The sequence below is a fragment of the Eupeodes corollae genome, chromosome 3 (assembly GCF_945859685.1).
Source record: "Eupeodes corollae chromosome 3, idEupCoro1.1, whole genome shotgun sequence".
Classification (NCBI taxonomy): Eukaryota; Metazoa; Arthropoda; class Insecta; order Diptera; family Syrphidae; genus Eupeodes; species Eupeodes corollae.
In genome coordinates, this window is record NC_079149.1 from 74,164,039 (window position 1) to 74,185,971 (window position 21,933).

Sequence of the window (21,933 nt, forward strand, 5' to 3'; positions counted from 1 at the left end):
TTATTAAATTATCTATTATTATTGTAAGAATAAATTTTGTCAATTGTTTTATAATATTTAGGTCGAAAAGACGTAAATTTTTGAAGTTTTAAGAGGAAACTAAGTTGCAAAAGTGTACAAATTATGTACAAAATGAATTTTTTGTATACCTTCGCTCTCTTTGATTCTCATTTAGCCGTTTCTGTAGGTGCGGATTTGGCGCAATTTTAACAAAAACGTGTTTCTATTTCTTAAAATTGTGCTCTAAAGTGATTAATAATAGTGAATTCAAAATGGCAGATACTGTAGCTACGTCTCCTGCAATCGTTGCGGAAAAAAAACCAAAAAAAGCTGCCGCCGCAAGTGGGTCAAAAAAACCAAAATCGGCACCAACTCATCCTCCGACTCAGCAAATGGTGGATGCGGCAATTAAAACATTGAAAGATCGCGGTGGTTCTTCCCTTTTGGCAATCAAAAAATATATTGCTGCTACTTACAAAGTTGATGTACAAAAACTTGCTCCGTTTATAAAAAAATATTTAAAAGGTGCTGTAATAAGTGGTAAATTAGTGCAAACCAAAGGAAAAGGAGCTGCGGGTTCTTTTAAATTGTCGCCTAGTGCCAACAAGGAACCAAAGGCCAAGTCTGCTGAGAAGAAAAAATCTGCCGCCAAACCAAAAGCTGCCGCTGCTGGTGACAAAAAATTAAAAAAAGTGTCTGGTGAAAAGAAAGTAAAAAAAGTAGCCGCCACAACAAAAAAAAGTGCCAGTGCAGATAAAAAGAAGGTGGAAAAACCAAAAGTGAAAAGTGTTAAAAAAACGAGTGCAGTTAAGGCAAAGCCAACAAAAGCAAAGGCAGCCGCGCCTAAACCTAAAGTGCCAAAAGCAAAATCAGCCACAGCAGCAGCCAAGCCAAAAAAGGCAGTCGCTGTTAAAAAGGCAAAGAAGTAAAATTTCCATTTCAATGAAAAACAAAGTTGAAATCAAAACAAAAATCCACAGTCCTTTTCAGGGCTACAAAAAATATACTAAAATGAGATATAAAAACTTTTTTTTTTTAATTTTTTATTAAAAAGGAGGGAGAATTTTTGGACTATCTCGATGATAGCGTTGAGATGCGATGGGCTGGTGGAGCAACGGCGACGGGATAAGTGGTGAAGTGGCTGGATGCGATGCGACGTCGCCGCGCGGCCGGCGCGCGCTGTCGCCGCTACGGGACTACCACTACTGAACAAACGGAAACGTATTTTGTTTTGCATTTATTTTCGCGCTTTTTTGTTCTACAGAAAATACTTTTTTTAATGAAATAGGTATTGCAAATGCAAACTTCATTTATTTGTATTCATATGTTTTTCTCATTGGGCAGAAAGAAAGGAAATATCAATACAAATAAATAATATATTTTTGCGCCTATTTTCTTACTACAGCTGCTAGGCACGATGCGATTTGTCTGGGCGAGACTGAACCACCGAAAACGTATTTAGTTTTGCATTTATTTTCGTCCTTTTTTTGTTCTACAGAAAATAGTTTTTTTATGAAATAGGTATTCAAAAGCAAACTTAATTTATTTGTATTCATATGTATTTCTCATTGGGCAGAAAGAAAGGAAATATCAATACAAATAAATAATATATATTTTTGCGCCTATTTTCTAACTACAGCTACTAGGTACGATGCGATATGTATGGGCGAGACTGTACTGTTTATTTTCTACTTTTTTGTGATTGGACGCGATGCGATGCCTTCAACAATAAATATCTTTCATAGAAAATACTTTTACTATCAAATAAGACAACAACATATTTTTCTTTTTTTGCATTTCTCTAATACCTACGTAATTATTGAAATGTTTCCACGCTATGTGACTGTACACGATGCGTAGAAAAATACAAACGAAATACTTTGGCAAAATGTAGGTATTTGTTTTCATGTATTTTTATGGACTAGACGCGACATGACGTATACCTGCAACAATTTACAAAATTCTTAAACAAAATATCAAGAGTTTTGTATTTTATTTCAGGAATTACATATGTTTTTCATATATTTTTATCGACTGGACGCGACATGACGCATTCCTGCAACAAATAAAAAAATTCTTACACAATTTATCAAGAGTTTTGTATTTCTTTTCATAGAAATTACATATATTTTCATATATTTTTATCGACTGGACGCGACATGAAGTATATCCGCAACAATTAAGAAAATTCTTAAACAAAATATCAAGAGTGTTGTATTTCTTTTCATAGAAATTACATACGTACATCTGACATCAAAAAACACAAACAAATTTAATTCTCTAATATTTTATACCTAGATGTTTTTGCGACGCTACGTGACTGTACACATAGCGACATAACTGGACACGATGGGTAGAACAATACAAACAAAATTTATATTTTTTTGTTTTTAGTTGACTCGGCATGATACACGTCGTGTCTGGAACAATCAACAAAAGTAAGTTTTGTATTTCTTTTCATAGAAAATATATTTTGTAATCAAAAATTAAAACAAAAAACAATATGTATTCCACAGGCAAAGAAAACATACATTTCTTTAAATTCTCTAGTTTCTTATTAAAAATTTTGTGACGCTTCGAGACTGTACTCGATGCGTAGAACAATAAAAAAAATCTTAAACAAAATAACAAGAATTTTGTATTTCTTTTCATAGAAATTACATACATCTGACATCAAAAAACACAAACAAATTTAATTCTCTAATATTTTATAGATATTTTTGTGACGCTACGTGACTGTACACTGTACACATAGCGACATAACTGGACACGATGGGTAGAACAAAACAAACAAAATTATTTAATAAAATGTATTTTTTGTATGTTTTTCGTTTCTACTTGACTCGGCACGATACACGTGGTTCTGGAACAATTAACAGAACTAACTTTTGTATTTCTTTTGATAGAAAATATATTTTCTAATCAAAAATCACAAAGAAAAACAAAATAGATTCATAAAATCATTCCACAGGCAAAAAAAATATATGTATATACCTTTCTTCTCAAATCTCTAGTTTCTTATTAAAACTTTTGCGACGCTTCGAGACTGTACACGATGCGTAGAACAATAAAAAAAATGTTTGTGTTTCTATTGGACGCGACATGATTCACGTGGCGTCTGGAACAATTTACAAAATTTATTTTTTTCATAGAAAATACTCTTACAATCACAAATAAAAATATTTATTTAACGAATTTTTCCGCAGGTAGAAAAAAAAATATATTTTTTTGTCAATTCTCTAATCTCTTATTGATATTTTTGCGGCCCTGAAAAGGGCCATTTTTGAAGAAATTAAATAAAAAAAAATTACTTCAATCACAAATAAAAATATTTATTTAACGAATTTTTCCGCAGGTAGAAAAAATATTTTTTTTTCAATTCTCTAATCTCTTATTGATATTTTTGCGGCCCTGAAAAGGGCCATTTTTGAAGAAATTCAATAAAAAAAAAATTACTTCGAGCTTGTGTATTTGGTAACCGCCTTTGTTCCTTCACTAACAGCATGCTTGGCTAGTTCACCAGGCAACAACAATCGCACGGCAGTCTGGATTTCCCGACTTGTGATTGTTGAACGCTTGTTGTAGTGAGCTAAGCGAGAGGCTTCAGCAGCAATTCTTTCGAAGATGTCGTTCACAAAACTATTCATGATGCTCATGGCCTTCGATGAAATTCCAGTGTCAGGATGAACTTGCTTCAAAACTTTGTAAATGTAGATTGCGTAGCTTTCCTTCCTCTTGCGCTTCTTCTTCTTATCGGTCTTGGTGATATTTTTTTGTGCCTTTCCGGCTTTTTTAGCTGCTTTACCACTAGTTTTTGGCGGCATTTTATTTTTATAATTCACTTCACTTTCACTATTAACGAACTGCACACAATGACGACTGAACGAGAACTGTGAATTTTTCTGAAAAACTCACGAATTATATTGTCTCTTTCCACAACGGCTTTCTAAGGCCACAACCCTCTTTTTTCTGTGTGCGAGCATACGAAAATTTAGATAAAAGACAGCGCACAGTTCGAAAATTTTGTCATTCTACAGTGTGCAGTGATACAGTGAACAGTGAAATAGTGAGCTCTCTTGTGTTTTTTCTTTTGTAAAAAATATTTAAAAAACAATAATATAAAATGTCTGGTCGTGGTAAAGGTGGAAAAGTGAAGGGAAAGGCAAAGTCCCGCTCTAATCGTGCTGGATTACAATTCCCTGTTGGTCGTATTCATCGTCTGCTGCGAAAGGGAAACTATGCTGAGCGCGTCGGAGCCGGTGCCCCTGTGTATTTGGCAGCTGTGATGGAATATTTGGCGGCAGAAGTCTTGGAATTGGCGGGAAATGCTGCTCGTGACAACAAAAAAACTAGAATTATTCCCCGCCATTTGCAATTGGCTATTCGGAACGACGAGGAATTGAATAAATTACTTTCTGGAGTCACAATCGCACAAGGAGGTGTTCTTCCAAATATTCAAGCTGTTTTGTTGCCAAAGAAGACAGAGAAAAGTGCTTAAATCTATGTAGTGACAGCAAACAAAAAAAAAACCGTCCTTTTCAGGACGACAAATAATTTCTATTAAGAGATGTGTATATTTTTCATTTTTTTTATATATTTTAAAATACGAAGAAGAAGAAACCAACAAACAAATGTTTTTTCTTTCTTTGCAAAAAGAAATATTTGTTTGTATCCAATCCGTAAAGCAACACATTTTTTTTTTCAAAGAAGAAGAAACCAAACAAATGTTTTTTCTTCCTTTGCAAAAAGAAATATTTGTTCGTATCCAATCCGTAAAGCAACAAAACATTTTTTTTTCAGTTCGGAAAAAATATTTTTTATTTTTTTTTTTTTCAAAGAAATAGAAACCAACAAACATGTTTTTTTCTTTCTTGGGAAAAAGAAATATTTGTTCGTATGCAATTCTAATTTCTGTTAAAAGATGTGGTTATTTTTCAATTTCTTGTAGGTATATAGCAATTTTAAAATATTCTGGTACGAAGAAAAAGAAATATTTGTTCGTATCCAATCCGTAAAGCAACAAAACATTTTTTTTTCAGTTCGGAAAAAATATTTTTTATTTTTTTTCAAAGAAAAAGAAACCAACAAACAAAAAATGTTTTTTTCTTCCTCTGCAAAAAGAAATATTTGTTCGTATCCAATAATTTCTATTAAGAGATGTGTTTATTTTTCAATTTTTTGTATATATTCTAAAATATTCTCGTACGAAGAAAAAGAAAGCAACAAACAAATGTTTTTTCTTCCTTTGGAAAAAGAAATATTTGTTCGTATCCAATCCGTAAAGCAGCAAAAAAAAAAAAATTTTTCTACGGAAAAAAGAATAAAATATGCAAAGCAACAAAAAAAATTTCAGAAAAAGGAATTTTATTTAATTTTTGTTTCCATTTCGAAAAAAGAATAATACAAGGAATAAAATATGTTTTTGCGACTAAAGCAAAAAAAAAAATTTTTCACAAAAAGGAATTTTATTTTATGTTTCCATTTCAAAAAAAATATTTTGGTACAAAAAAGTAAGTAAATTAGCAAAATAATTTTTTTTGATAATCATCAGGTATTTAGTATATACATACATATATTCATTGGCAAATGAAAAAAAATTAGGTATTTTGTTCGTCAACGGTGTATGATTTCTATTTTCAATCTCTTTTATATTTAATTGTGGTCCTGAAAAGGACCGATTGTTTGTTTCGAATAAAATTCTTAACCTCCGAAACCGTAAAGAGTACGCCCTTGTCTCTTCAAAGCGTAAACTACATCCATAGCTGTAACTGTCTTACGCTTAGCGTGTTCGGTGTAAGTAACGGCATCTCGGATAACATTTTCCAGAAAAACTTTCAACACTCCACGTGTTTCTTCGTAAATCAAACCAGAAATACGTTTTACACCTCCACGACGAGCCAATCGACGAATTGCTGGTTTCGTGATTCCTTGAATGTTATCACGCAATACCTTACGATGCCGCTTAGCTCCGCCTTTGCCCAAACCTTTTCCTCCTTTACCACGACCAGTCATTTTTATTTATTTAATTAAAAAAACACTTAAACTGAACTAGAGAACTGCACTGCACAAGAGTCACTGTTAAACTGTGGCTCTTCGCTCGAAATACCACAAGTATTTATACTTATTTTTCATAACAATTCTTAATTTTGATTGGCCAAATAAATCGACAACGAAAATGAAAAAAACAGTCGAACGGAAACATGAATAGCCAATTTAATGACTTAAACAGAAATCTACATTCGATTTTTCTAAAAAAATTGTGAACAAAAGTGTTGTGTTTATTAGTGAAGTGAAAAAAAGTGAAATCATGGCTCGTACAAAGCAAACTGCCCGTAAATCGACTGGTGGAAAAGCCCCACGTAAGCAACTGGCAACAAAGGCAGCTCGTAAAAGTGCTCCAGCAACAGGAGGTGTAAAGAAACCACATCGTTATCGTCCTGGAACAGTGGCTCTTCGTGAGATTCGTCGTTATCAGAAAAGCACCGAATTGTTAATTCGTAAATTGCCTTTCCAACGTTTAGTTCGTGAAATTGCTCAAGATTTCAAAACAGATTTGCGTTTCCAGAGCTCAGCTGTTATGGCGCTTCAAGAAGCAAGTGAAGCTTATTTGGTTGGCCTGTTTGAAGACACAAATTTGTGCGCCATCCATGCCAAACGTGTCACAATTATGCCAAAAGACATTCAATTGGCCAGACGCATCCGTGGCGAACGTGCTTAAATCATCGAGGTTAAAAAAAATATTCAACGGTCCTTTTCAGGACCACAAAATATTTAAAAGAGATATAAATGAATTTTAATTCAATCTAGTAATTACGTACCTATCGATTTCCACGATTTTTTTTTTATTTTAGGTAGAAAGATAATGTGATAATTTACTTTGAAGGCAAATTTTGAAAATGTTATTGCTTGCTTTCTATGCATAGTTTTTATCATACAAATGAAAATATTTATACCTACGCAAGCCAATGCTCGAAAATTTATGAATTTTGTTTTTCTTTTTTAATTATAGTTATTTTATAAGGCATTGCTTCTTTTTTTTATGTCTGAAGGCAAATTTTCAAGTAAGAATTTTTTTCTATGTACAGTTTTTTGTAATACTCGTAAAAATGTGAATTTGTCTACTAAGCAAGTCAATACTCGAAAATGTTTGAGTTTTGTGTGTTTTAATTTTTAATATTTCAATGATGTATTTTATAAGTCTATGCTTTGTTTTTTTTTATATATCTGAAGGCAAATTTTGAAGCAAGAAAGTTTTTTTTTCAATGTACAGATTTTTGTAATACAAATGTGAATTTGTAAACCTTGGCAAGCGAATATTCGATAGTTTATGAGTTTTGATTGCTTGATTATTTGTTTAAATTTTTGGTATTTTAATGTTTGTTATGGATTAAATATTTAATATTTATGAACAAAATAATATAAATATAGTTTTTCATTTGTTTTCTTGCTTGGGATAATGTTTAACAAATTTTCTAAGAAAAAGTCACAGCCTAGGGAAAAAATGCTACGCGTTTCATTACCCATATTGTTTTAATTTTATTAAAAAGAAATTAAGTAAGAATTTGATGAAATTTTTAGTTATTTAGTTTAAATAAACTATCGGCTTTATGTTAAAAATAATTTCAAGCTGAAAATATGTTTAATTTATTAAATATAAACATTCTTGTTGGTAAGTATTAAAAAAATACCACCAAACATTTACTTTAATTGTTATTAATGCATTGATAGATAGTGTTTTTTCAATCAAATTATTTATTAAATTATCTATTATTATTGTAAGAATAAATTTTGTCAATTGTTTTATAATATTTAGGTCGAAAAGACGTAAATTTTTGAAGTTTTAAGAGGAAACTAAGTTGCAAAAGTGTACAAATTATGTACAAAATGAATTTTTTGTATACCTTCGCTCTCTTTGATTCTCATTTAGCCGTTTCTGTAGGTGCGGATTTGGCGCAATTTTAACAAAAACGTGTTTCTATTTCTTAAAATTGTGCTCTAAAGTGATTAATAATAGTGAATTCAAAATGGCAGATACTGTAGCTACGTCTCCTGCAATCGTTGCGGAAAAAAAACCAAAAAAAGCTGCCGCCGCAAGTGGGTCAAAAAAACCAAAATCGGCACCAACTCATCCTCCGACTCAGCAAATGGTGGATGCGGCAATTAAAACATTGAAAGATCGCGGTGGTTCTTCCCTTTTGGCAATCAAAAAATATATTGCTGCTACTTACAAAGTTGATGTACAAAAACTTGCTCCGTTTATAAAAAAATATTTAAAAGGTGCTGTAATAAGTGGTAAATTAGTGCAAACCAAAGGAAAAGGAGCTGCGGGTTCTTTTAAATTGTCGCCTAGTGCCAACAAGGAACCAAAGGCCAAGTCTGCTGAGAAGAAAAAATCTGCCGCCAAACCAAAAGCTGCCGCTGCTGGTGACAAAAAATTAAAAAAAGTGTCTGGTGAAAAGAAAGTAAAAAAAGTAGCCGCCACAACAAAAAAAAGTGCCAGTGCAGATAAAAAGAAGGTGGAAAAACCAAAAGTGAAAAGTGTTAAAAAAACGAGTGCAGTTAAGGCAAAGCCAACAAAAGCAAAGGCAGCCGCGCCTAAACCTAAAGTGCCAAAAGCAAAATCAGCCACAGCAGCAGCCAAGCCAAAAAAGGCAGTCGCTGTTAAAAAGGCAAAGAAGTAAAATTTCCATTTCAATGAAAAACAAAGTTGAAATCAAAACAAAAATCCACAGTCCTTTTCAGGGCTACAAAAAATATACTAAAATGAGATATAAAAACTTTTTTTTTTTAATTTTTTATTAAAAAGGAGGGAGAATTTTTGGACTATCTCGATGATAGCGTTGAGATGCGATGGGCTGGTGGAGCAACGGCGACGGGATAAGTGGTGAAGTGGCTGGATGCGATGCGACGTCGCCGCGCGGCCGGCGCGCGCTGTCGCCGCTACGGGACTACCACTACTGAACAAACGGAAACGTATTTTGTTTTGCATTTATTTTCGCGCTTTTTTGTTCTACAGAAAATACTTTTTTTAATGAAATAGGTATTGCAAATGCAAACTTCATTTATTTGTATTCATATGTTTTTCTCATTGGGCAGAAAGAAAGGAAATATCAATACAAATAAATAATATATTTTTGCGCCTATTTTCTTACTACAGCTGCTAGGCACGATGCGATTTGTCTGGGCGAGACTGAACCACCGAAAACGTATTTAGTTTTGCATTTATTTTCGTCCTTTTTTTGTTCTACAGAAAATAGTTTTTTTATGAAATAGGTATTCAAAAGCAAACTTAATTTATTTGTATTCATATGTATTTCTCATTGGGCAGAAAGAAAGGAAATATCAATACAAATAAATAATATATATTTTTGCGCCTATTTTCTAACTACAGCTACTAGGTACGATGCGATATGTATGGGCGAGACTGTACTGTTTATTTTCTACTTTTTTGTGATTGGACGCGATGCGATGCCTTCAACAATAAATATCTTTCATAGAAAATACTTTTACTATCAAATAAGACAACAACATATTTTTCTTTTTTTGCATTTCTCTAATACCTACGTAATTATTGAAATGTTTCCACGCTATGTGACTGTACACGATGCGTAGAAAAATACAAACGAAATACTTTGGCAAAATGTAGGTATTTGTTTTCATGTATTTTTATGGACTAGACGCGACATGACGTATACCTGCAACAATTTACAAAATTCTTAAACAAAATATCAAGAGTTTTGTATTTTATTTCAGGAATTACATATGTTTTTCATATATTTTTATCGACTGGACGCGACATGACGCATTCCTGCAACAAATAAAAAAATTCTTACACAATTTATCAAGAGTTTTGTATTTCTTTTCATAGAAATTACATATATTTTCATATATTTTTATCGACTGGACGCGACATGAAGTATATCCGCAACAATTAAGAAAATTCTTAAACAAAATATCAAGAGTGTTGTATTTCTTTTCATAGAAATTACATACGTACATCTGACATCAAAAAACACAAACAAATTTAATTCTCTAATATTTTATACCTAGATGTTTTTGCGACGCTACGTGACTGTACACATAGCGACATAACTGGACACGATGGGTAGAACAATACAAACAAAATTTATATTTTTTTGTTTTTAGTTGACTCGGCATGATACACGTCGTGTCTGGAACAATCAACAAAAGTAAGTTTTGTATTTCTTTTCATAGAAAATATATTTTGTAATCAAAAATTAAAACAAAAAACAATATGTATTCCACAGGCAAAGAAAACATACATTTCTTTAAATTCTCTAGTTTCTTATTAAAAATTTTGTGACGCTTCGAGACTGTACTCGATGCGTAGAACAATAAAAAAAATCTTAAACAAAATAACAAGAATTTTGTATTTCTTTTCATAGAAATTACATACATCTGACATCAAAAAACACAAACAAATTTAATTCTCTAATATTTTATAGATATTTTTGTGACGCTACGTGACTGTACACTGTACACATAGCGACATAACTGGACACGATGGGTAGAACAAAACAAACAAAATTATTTAATAAAATGTATTTTTTGTATGTTTTTCGTTTCTACTTGACTCGGCACGATACACGTGGTTCTGGAACAATTAACAGAACTAACTTTTGTATTTCTTTTGATAGAAAATATATTTTCTAATCAAAAATCACAAAGAAAAACAAAATAGATTCATAAAATCATTCCACAGGCAAAAAAAATATATGTATATACCTTTCTTCTCAAATCTCTAGTTTCTTATTAAAACTTTTGCGACGCTTCGAGACTGTACACGATGCGTAGAACAATAAAAAAAATGTTTGTGTTTCTATTGGACGCGACATGATTCACGTGGCGTCTGGAACAATTTACAAAATTTATTTTTTTCATAGAAAATACTCTTACAATCACAAATAAAAATATTTATTTAACGAATTTTTCCGCAGGTAGAAAAAAAAATATATTTTTTTGTCAATTCTCTAATCTCTTATTGATATTTTTGCGGCCCTGAAAAGGGCCATTTTTGAAGAAATTAAATAAAAAAAAATTACTTCAATCACAAATAAAAATATTTATTTAACGAATTTTTCCGCAGGTAGAAAAAATATTTTTTTTTCAATTCTCTAATCTCTTATTGATATTTTTGCGGCCCTGAAAAGGGCCATTTTTGAAGAAATTCAATAAAAAAAAAATTACTTCGAGCTTGTGTATTTGGTAACCGCCTTTGTTCCTTCACTAACAGCATGCTTGGCTAGTTCACCAGGCAACAACAATCGCACGGCAGTCTGGATTTCCCGACTTGTGATTGTTGAACGCTTGTTGTAGTGAGCTAAGCGAGAGGCTTCAGCAGCAATTCTTTCGAAGATGTCGTTCACAAAACTATTCATGATGCTCATGGCCTTCGATGAAATTCCAGTGTCAGGATGAACTTGCTTCAAAACTTTGTAAATGTAGATTGCGTAGCTTTCCTTCCTCTTGCGCTTCTTCTTCTTATCGGTCTTGGTGATATTTTTTTGTGCCTTTCCGGCTTTTTTAGCTGCTTTACCACTAGTTTTTGGCGGCATTTTATTTTTATAATTCACTTCACTTTCACTATTAACGAACTGCACACAATGACGACTGAACGAGAACTGTGAATTTTTCTGAAAAACTCACGAATTATATTGTCTCTTTCCACAACGGCTTTCTAAGGCCACAACCCTCTTTTTTCTGTGTGCGAGCATACGAAAATTTAGATAAAAGACAGCGCACAGTTCGAAAATTTTGTCATTCTACAGTGTGCAGTGATACAGTGAACAGTGAAATAGTGAGCTCTCTTGTGTTTTTTCTTTTGTAAAAAATATTTAAAAAACAATAATATAAAATGTCTGGTCGTGGTAAAGGTGGAAAAGTGAAGGGAAAGGCAAAGTCCCGCTCTAATCGTGCTGGATTACAATTCCCTGTTGGTCGTATTCATCGTCTGCTGCGAAAGGGAAACTATGCTGAGCGCGTCGGAGCCGGTGCCCCTGTGTATTTGGCAGCTGTGATGGAATATTTGGCGGCAGAAGTCTTGGAATTGGCGGGAAATGCTGCTCGTGACAACAAAAAAACTAGAATTATTCCCCGCCATTTGCAATTGGCTATTCGGAACGACGAGGAATTGAATAAATTACTTTCTGGAGTCACAATCGCACAAGGAGGTGTTCTTCCAAATATTCAAGCTGTTTTGTTGCCAAAGAAGACAGAGAAAAGTGCTTAAATCTATGTAGTGACAGCAAACAAAAAAAAAACCGTCCTTTTCAGGACGACAAATAATTTCTATTAAGAGATGTGTATATTTTTCATTTTTTTTATATATTTTAAAATACGAAGAAGAAGAAACCAACAAACAAATGTTTTTTCTTTCTTTGCAAAAAGAAATATTTGTTTGTATCCAATCCGTAAAGCAACACATTTTTTTTTTCAAAGAAGAAGAAACCAAACAAATGTTTTTTCTTCCTTTGCAAAAAGAAATATTTGTTCGTATCCAATCCGTAAAGCAACAAAACATTTTTTTTTCAGTTCGGAAAAAATATTTTTTATTTTTTTTTTTTCAAAGAAATAGAAACCAACAAACATGTTTTTTTCTTTCTTGGGAAAAAGAAATATTTGTTCGTATGCAATTCTAATTTCTGTTAAAAGATGTGGTTATTTTTCAATTTCTTGTAGGTATATAGCAATTTTAAAATATTCTGGTACGAAGAAAAAGAAATATTTGTTCGTATCCAATCCGTAAAGCAACAAAACATTTTTTTTTCAGTTCGGAAAAAATATTTTTTATTTTTTTTCAAAGAAAAAGAAACCAACAAACAAAAAATGTTTTTTTCTTCCTCTGCAAAAAGAAATATTTGTTCGTATCCAATAATTTCTATTAAGAGATGTGTTTATTTTTCAATTTTTTGTATATATTCTAAAATATTCTCGTACGAAGAAAAAGAAAGCAACAAACAAATGTTTTTTCTTCCTTTGGAAAAAGAAATATTTGTTCGTATCCAATCCGTAAAGCAGCAAAAAAAAAAAAATTTTTCTACGGAAAAAAGAATAAAATATGCAAAGCAACAAAAAAAATTTCAGAAAAAGGAATTTTATTTAATTTTTGTTTCCATTTCGAAAAAAGAATAATACAAGGAATAAAATATGTTTTTGCGACTAAAGCAAAAAAAAAATTTTTCACAAAAAGGAATTTTATTTTATGTTTCCATTTCAAAAAAAATATTTTGGTACAAAAAAGTAAGTAAATTAGCAAAATAATTTTTTTTGATAATCATCAGGAGTATATACATACATATATTCATTGGCAAATGAAAAAAAATTAGGTATTTTGTTCGTCAACGGTGTATGATTTCTATTTTCAATCTCTTTTATATTTAATTGTGGTCCTGAAAAGGACCGATTGTTTGTTTCGAATAAAATTCTTAACCTCCGAAACCGTAAAGAGTACGCCCTTGTCTCTTCAAAGCGTAAACTACATCCATAGCTGTAACTGTCTTACGCTTAGCGTGTTCGGTGTAAGTAACGGCATCTCGGATAACATTTTCCAGAAAAACTTTCAACACTCCACGTGTTTCTTCGTAAATCAAACCAGAAATACGTTTTACACCTCCACGACGAGCCAATCGACGAATTGCTGGTTTCGTGATTCCTTGAATGTTATCACGCAATACCTTACGATGCCGCTTAGCTCCGCCTTTGCCCAAACCTTTTCCTCCTTTACCACGACCAGTCATTTTTATTTATTTAATTAAAAAAACACTTAAACTGAACTAGAGAACTGCACTGCACAAGAGTCACTGTTAAACTGTGGCTCTTCGCTCGAAATACCACAAGTATTTATACTTATTTTTCATAACAATTCTTAATTTTGATTGGCCAAATAAATCGACAACGAAAATGAAAAAAACAGTCGAACGGAAACATGAATAGCCAATTTAATGACTTAAACAGAAATCTACATTCGATTTTTCTAAAAAAATTGTGAACAAAAGTGTTGTGTTTATTAGTGAAGTGAAAAAAAGTGAAATCATGGCTCGTACAAAGCAAACTGCCCGTAAATCGACTGGTGGAAAAGCCCCACGTAAGCAACTGGCAACAAAGGCAGCTCGTAAAAGTGCTCCAGCAACAGGAGGTGTAAAGAAACCACATCGTTATCGTCCTGGAACAGTGGCTCTTCGTGAGATTCGTCGTTATCAGAAAAGCACCGAATTGTTAATTCGTAAATTGCCTTTCCAACGTTTAGTTCGTGAAATTGCTCAAGATTTCAAAACAGATTTGCGTTTCCAGAGCTCAGCTGTTATGGCGCTTCAAGAAGCAAGTGAAGCTTATTTGGTTGGCCTGTTTGAAGACACAAATTTGTGCGCCATCCATGCCAAACGTGTCACAATTATGCCAAAAGACATTCAATTGGCCAGACGCATCCGTGGCGAACGTGCTTAAATCATCGAGGTTAAAAAAAATATTCAACGGTCCTTTTCAGGACCACAAAATATTTAAAAGAGATATAAATGAATTTTAATTCAATCTAGTAATTACGTACCTATCGATTTCCACGATTTTTTTTTTATTTTAGGTAGAAAGATAATGTGATAATTTACTTTGAAGGCAAATTTTGAAAATGTTATTGCTTGCTTTCTATGCATAGTTTTTATCATACAAATGAAAATATTTATACCTACGCAAGCCAATGCTCGAAAATTTATGAATTTTGTTTTTCTTTTTTAATTATAGTTATTTTATAAGGCATTGCTTCTTTTTTTTATGTAAGGCAAATTTTCAAGTAAGAATTTTTTTCTATGTACAGCTTTTTGTAATACTCGTAAAAATGTGAATTTGTCTACTAAGCAAGTCAATACTCGAAAATGTTTGAGTTTTGTGTGTTTTAATTTTTAATATTTCAATGATGTATTTTATAAGTCTATGCTTTGTTTTTTTTTTATATATCTGAAGGCAAATTTTGAAGCAAGAAAGTTTTTTTTTCAATGTACAGATTTTTGTAATACAAATGTGAATTTGTAAACCTTGGCAAGCGAATATTCGATAGTTTATGAGTTTTGATTGCTTGATTATTTGTTTAAATTTTTGGTATTTTAATGTTTGTTATGGATTAAATATTTAATATTTATGAACAAAATAATATAAATATAGTTTTTCATTTGTTTTCTTGCTTGGGATAATGTTTAACAAATTTTCTAAGAAAAAGTCACAGCCTAGGGAAAAAATGCTACGCGTTTCATTACCCATATTGTTTTAATTTTATTAAAAAGAAATTAAGTAAGAATTTGATGAAATTTTTAGTTATTTAGTTTAAATAAACTATCAGCTTTATGTTAAAAATAATTTCAAGCTGAAAATATGTTTAATTTATTAAATATAAACATTCTTGTTGGTAAGTATTAAAAAAATACCACCAAACATTTACTTTAATTGTTATTAATGCATTGATAGATAGTGTTTTTTCAATCAAATTATTTATTAAATTATCTATTATTATTGTAAGAATAAATTTTGTCAATTGTTTTATAATATTTAGGTCGAAAAGACGTAAATTTTTGAAGTTTTAAGAGGAAACTAAGTTGCAAAAGTGTACAAATTATGTACAAAATGAATTTTTTGTATACCTTCGCTCTCTTTGATTCTCATTTAGCCGTTTCTGTAGGTGCGGATTTGGCGCAATTTTAACAAAAACGTGTTTCTATTTCTTAAAATTGTGCTCTAAAGTGATTAATAATAGTGAATTCAAAATGGCAGATACTGTAGCTACGTCTCCTGCAATCGTTGCGGAAAAAAAACCAAAAAAAGCTGCCGCCGCAAGTGGGTCAAAAAAACCAAAATCGGCACCAACTCATCCTCCGACTCAGCAAATGGTGGATGCGGCAATTAAAACATTGAAAGATCGCGGTGGTTCTTCCCTTTTGGCAATCAAAAAATATATTGCTGCTACTTACAAAGTTGATGTACAAAAACTTGCTCCGTTTATAAAAAAATATTTAAAAGGTGCTGTAATAAGTGGTAAATTAGTGCAAACCAAAGGAAAAGGAGCTGCGGGTTCTTTTAAATTATCGCCTAGTGCCAACAAGGAACCAAAGGCCAAGTCTGCTGAGAAGAAAAAATCTGCCGCCAAACCAAAAGCTGCCGCTGCTGGTGACAAAAAATTAAAAAAAGTGTCTGGTGAAAAGAAAGTAAAAAAAGTAGCCGCCACAACAAAAAAAAGTGCCAGTGCAGATAAAAAGAAGGTGGAAAAACCAAAAGTGAAAAGTGTTAAAAAAACGAGTGCAGTTAAGGCAAAGCCAACAAAAGCAAAGGCAGCCGCGCCTAAACCTAAAGTGCCAAAAGCAAAATCAGCCACAGCAGCAGCCAAGCCAAAAAAGGCAGTCGCTGTTAAAAAGGCAAAGAAGTAAAATTTCCATTTCAATGAAAAACAAAGTTGAAATCAAAACAAAAATCCACAGTCCTTTTCAGGGCTACAAAAAATATACTAAAATGAGATATAAAAACTTTTTTTTTTTAATTTTTTATTAAAAAGGAGGGAGAATTTTTGGACTATCTCGATGATAGCGTTGAGATGCGATGGGCTGGTGGAGCAACGGCGACGGGATAAGTGGTGAAGTGGCTGGATGCGATGCGACGTCGCCGCGCGGCCGGCGCGCGCTGTCGCCGCTACGGGACTACCACTACTGAACAAACGGAAACGTATTTTGTTTTGCATTTATTTTCGCGCTTTTTTGTTCTACAGAAAATACTTTTTTTAATGAAATAGGTATTGCAAATGCAAACTTCATTTATTTGTATTCATATGTTTTTCTCATTGGGCAGAAAGAAAGGAAATATCAATACAAATAAATAATATATTTTTGCGCCTATTTTCTTACTACAGCTGCTAGGCACGATGCGATTTGTCTGGGCGAGACTGAACAACCGAAAACGTATTTAGTTTTGCATTTATTTTCGTCCTTTTTTTGTTCTACAGAAAATAGTTTTTTTATGAAATAGGTATTCAAAAGCAAACTTAATTTATTTGTATTCATATGTATTTCTCATTGGGCAGAAAGAAAGGAAATATCAATACAAATAAATAATATATATTTTTGCGCCTATTTTCTAACTACAGCTACTAGGTACGATGCGATATGTATGGGCGAGACTGTACTGTTTATTTTCTACTTTTTTGTGATTGGACGCGATGCGATGCCTTCAACAATAAATATCTTTCATAGAAAATACTTTTACTATCAAATAAGACAACAACATATTTTTCTTTTTTTGCATTTCTCTAATACCTACGTAATTATTGAAATGTTTCCACGCTATGTGACTGTACACGATGCGTAGAAAAATACAAACGAAATACTTTGGCAAAATGTAGGTATTTGTTTTCATGTATTTTTATGGACTAGACGCGACATGACGTATACCTGCAACAATTTACAAAATTCTTAAACAAAATATCAAGAGTTTTGTATTTTATTTCAGGAATTACATATGTTTTTCATATATTTTTATCGACTGGACGCGACATGACGCATTCCTGCAACAAATAAAAAAATTCTTACACAATTTATCAAGAGTTTTGTATTTCTTTTCATAGAAATTACATATATTTTCATATATTTTTATCGACTGGACGCGACATGAAGTATATCCGCAACAATTAAGAAAATTCTTAAACAAAATATCAAGAGTGTTGTATTTCTTTTCATAGAAATTACATACGTACATCTGACATCAAAAAACACAAACAAATTTAATTCTCTAATATTTTATACCTAGATGTTTTTGCGACGCTACGTGACTGTACACATAGCGACATAACTGGACACGATGGGTAGAACAATACAAACAAAATTTATATTTTTTTGTTTTTAGTTGACTCGGCATGATACACGTCGTGTCTGGAACAATCAACAAAAGTAAGTTTTGTATTTCTTTTCATAGAAAATATATTTTGTAATCAAAAATTAAAACAAAAAACAATATGTATTCCACAGGCAAAGAAAACATACATTTCTTTAAATTCTCTAGTTTCTTATTAAAAATTTTGTGACGCTTCGAGACTGTACTCGATGCGTAGAACAATAAAAAAAATCTTAAACAAAATAACAAGAATTTTGTATTTCTTTTCATAGAAATTACATACATCTGACATCAAAAAACACAAACAAATTTAATTCTCTAATATTTTATAGATATTTTTGTGACGCTACGTGACTGTACACTGTACACATAGCGACATAACTGGACACGATGGGTAGAACAAAACAAACAAAATTATTTAATAAAATGTATTTTTTGTATGTTTTTCGTTTCTACTTGACTCGGCACGATACACGTGGTTCTGGAACAATTAACAGAACTAACTTTTGTATTTCTTTTGATAGAAAATATATTTTCTAATCAAAAATCACAAAGAAAAACAAAATAGATTCATAAAATCATTCCACAGGCAAAAAAAATATATGTATATACCTTTCTTCTCAAATCTCTAGTTTCTTATTAAAACTTTTGCGACGCTTCGAGACTGTACACGATGCGTAGAACAATAAAAAAAATGTTTGTGTTTCTATTGGACGCGACATGATTCACGTGGCGTCTGGAACAATTTACAAAATTTATTTTTTTCATAGAAAATACTCTTACAATCACAAATAAAAATATTTATTTAACGAATTTTTCCGCAGGTAGAAAAAAAAATATATTTTTTTGTCAATTCTCTAATCTCTTATTGATATTTTTGCGGCCCTGAAAAGGGCCATTTTTGAAGAAATTAAATAAAAAAAAATTACTTCAATCACAAATAAAAATATTTATTTAACGAATTTTTCCGCAGGTAGAAAAAATATTTTTTTTTCAATTCTCTAATCTCTTATTGATATTTTTGCGGCCCTGAAAAGGGCCATTTTTGAAGAAATTCAATAAAAAAAAAATTACTTCGAGCTTGTGTATTTGGTAACCGCCTTTGTTCCTTCACTAACAGCATGCTTGGCTAGTTCACCAGGCAACAACAATCGCACGGCAGTCTGGATTTCCCGACTTGTGATTGTTGAACGCTTGTTGTAGTGAGCTAAGCGAGAGGCTTCAGCAGCAATTCTTTCGAAGATGTCGTTCACAAAACTATTCATGATGCTCATGGCCTTCGATGAAATTCCAGTGTCAGGATGAACTTGCTTCAAAACTTTGTAAATGTAGATTGCGTAGCTTTCCTTCCTCTTGCGCTTCTTCTTCTTATCGGTCTTGGTGATATTTTTTTGTGCCTTTCCGGCTTTTTTAGCTGCTTTACCACTAGTTTTTGGCGGCATTTTATTTTTATAATTCACTTCACTTTCACTATTAACGAACTGCACACAATGACGACTGAACGAGAACTGTGAATTTTTCTGAAAAACTCACGAATTATATTGTCTCTTTCCACAACGGCTTTCTAAGGCCACAACCCTCTTTTTTCTGTGTGCGAGCATACGAAAATTTAGATAAAAGACAGCGCACAGTTCGAAAATTTTGTCATTCTACAGTGTGCAGTGATACAGTGAACAGTGAAATAGTGAGCTCTCTTGTGTTTTTTCTTTTGTAAAAAATATTTAAAAAACAATAATATAAAATGTCTGGTCGTGGTAAAGGTGGAAAAGTGAAGGGAAAGGCAAAGTCCCGCTCTAATCGTGCTGGATTACAATTCCCTGTTGGTCGTATTCATCGTCTGCTGCGAAAGGGAAACTATGCTGAGCGCGTCGGAGCCGGTGCCCCTGTGTATTTGGCAGCTGTGATGGAATATTTGGCGGCAGAAGTCTTGGAATTGGCGGGAAATGCTGCTCGTGACAACAAAAAAACTAGAATTATTCCCCGCCATTTGCAATTGGCTATTCGGAACGACGAGGAATTGAATAAATTACTTTCTGGAGTCACAATCGCACAAGGAGGTGTTCTTCCAAATATTCAAGCTGTTTTGTTGCCAAAGAAGACAGAGAAAAGTGCTTAAATCTATGTAGTGACAGCAAACAAAAAAAAAACCGTCCTTTTCAGGACGACAAATAATTTCTATTAAGAGATGTGTATATTTTTCATTTTTTTTATATATTTTAAAATACGAAGAAGAAGAAACCAACAAACAAATGTTTTTTCTTTCTTTGCAAAAAGAAATATTTGTTTGTATCCAATCCGTAAAGCAACACATTTTTTTTTTCAAAGAAGAAGAAACCAAACAAATGTTTTTTCTTCCTTTGCAAAAAGAAATATTTGTTCGTATCCAATCCGTAAAGCAACAAAACATTTTTTTTTCAGTTCGGAAAAAATATTTTTTATTTTTTTTTTTTCAAAGAAATAGAAACCAACAAACATGTTTTTTTCTTTCTTGGGAAAAAGAAATATTTGTTCGTATGCAATTCTAATTTCTGTTAAAAGATGTGGTTATTTTTCAATTTCTTGTAGGTATATAGCAATTTTAAAATATTCTGGTACGAAGAAAAAGAAATATTTGTTCGTATCCAATCCGTAAAGCAACAAAACATTTTTTTTTCAGTTCGGAAAAAATATTTTTTATTTTTTTTCAAAGAAAAAGAAACCAACAAACAAAAAATGTTTTTTTCTTCCTCTGCAAAAAGAAATATTTGTTCGTATCCAATAATTTCTATTAAGAGATGTGTTTATTTTTCAATTTTTTGTATATATTCTAAAATATTCTCGTACGAAGAAAAAGAAAGCAACAAACAAATGTTTTTTCTTCCTTTGGAAAAAGAAATATTTGTTCGTATCCAATCCGTAAAGCAGCAAAAAAAAAAAATTTTTCTACGGAAAAAAGAATAAAATATGCAAAGCAACAAAAAAAATTTCAGAAAAAGGAATTTTATTTAATTTTTGTTTCCATTTCGAAAAAAGAATAATACAAGGAATAAAATATGTTTTTGCGACTAAAGCAAAAAAAAAATTTTTCACAAAAAGGAATTTTATTTTATGTTTCCATTTCAAAAAAAATATTTTGGTACAAAAAAGTAAGTAAATTAGCAAAATAATTTTTTTTGATAATCATCAGGTATATACATACATATATTCATTGGCAAATGAAAAAAAATTAGGTATTTTGTTCGTCAACGGTGTATGATTTCTATTTTCAATCTCTTTTATATTTAATTGTGGTCCTGAAAAGGACCGATTGTTTGTTTCGAATAAAATTCTTAACCTCCGAAACCGTAAAGAGTACGCCCTTGTCTCTTCAAAGCGTAAACTACATCCATAGCTGTAACTGTCTTACGCTTAGCGTGTTCGGTGTAAGTAACGGCATCTCGGATAACATTTTCCAGAAAAACTTTCAACACTCCACGTGTTTCTTCGTAAATCAAACCAGAAATACGTTTTACACCTCCACGACGAGCCAATCGACGAATTGCTGGTTTCGTGATTCCTTGAATGTTATCACGCAATACCTTACGATGCCGCTTAGCTCCGCCTTTGCCCAAACCTTTTCCTCCTTTACCACGACCAGTCATTTTTATTTATTTAATTAAAAAAACACTTAAACTGAACTAGAGAACTGCACTGCACAAGAGTCACTGTTAAACTGTGGCTCTTCGCTCGAAATACCACAAGTATTTATACTTATTTTTCATAACAATTCTTAATTTTGATTGGCCAAATAAATCGACAACGAAAATGAAAAAAACAGTCGAACGGAAACATGAATAGCCAATTTAATGACTTAAACAGAAATCTACATTCGATTTTTCTAAAAAAATTGTGAACAAAAGTGTTGTGTTTATTAGTGAAGTGAAAAAAAGTGAAATCATGGCTCGTACAAAGCAAACTGCCCGTAAATCGACTGGTGGAAAAGCCCCACGTAAGCAACTGGCAACAAAGGCAGCTCGTAAAAGTGCTCCAGCAACAGGAGGTGTAAAGAAACCACATCGTTATCGTCCTGGAACAGTG

The 21,933-nt window shown here is 32.1% G+C and overlaps 3 protein-coding genes across 3 annotated transcripts; all 3 read left to right on the top strand.

Moving 5' to 3' along the window:
- Positions 1 to 225: 225 nt before the first annotated feature.
- LOC129951867 (histone H1-like) lies at positions 226 to 1,035 on the top strand. Its single transcript, XM_056064216.1, has one exon. It carries the CDS (start codon positions 273 to 275, stop codon positions 927 to 929), a length of 657 nt encoding a protein of 218 aa, XP_055920191.1. The 5' UTR covers positions 226 to 272; the 3' UTR covers positions 930 to 1,035.
- Positions 1,036 to 7,977: 6,942 nt separating this feature from the next.
- Positions 7,978 to 8,787, top strand: LOC129951857 (histone H1-like). The gene has a single exon (XM_056064204.1). The coding sequence runs from the start codon at positions 8,025 to 8,027 to the stop codon at positions 8,679 to 8,681; it is 657 nt and encodes a 218-aa protein (XP_055920179.1). The 5' UTR covers positions 7,978 to 8,024; the 3' UTR covers positions 8,682 to 8,787.
- A 6,932-nt stretch (positions 8,788 to 15,719) lies between these two features.
- Positions 15,720 to 16,592, top strand: LOC129952020 (histone H1-like). Its single transcript, XM_056064441.1, has one exon. The coding sequence runs from the start codon at positions 15,768 to 15,770 to the stop codon at positions 16,422 to 16,424; it is 657 nt and encodes a 218-aa protein (XP_055920416.1). The 5' UTR covers positions 15,720 to 15,767; the 3' UTR covers positions 16,425 to 16,592.
- Positions 16,593 to 21,933: the final 5,341 nt, after the last annotated feature.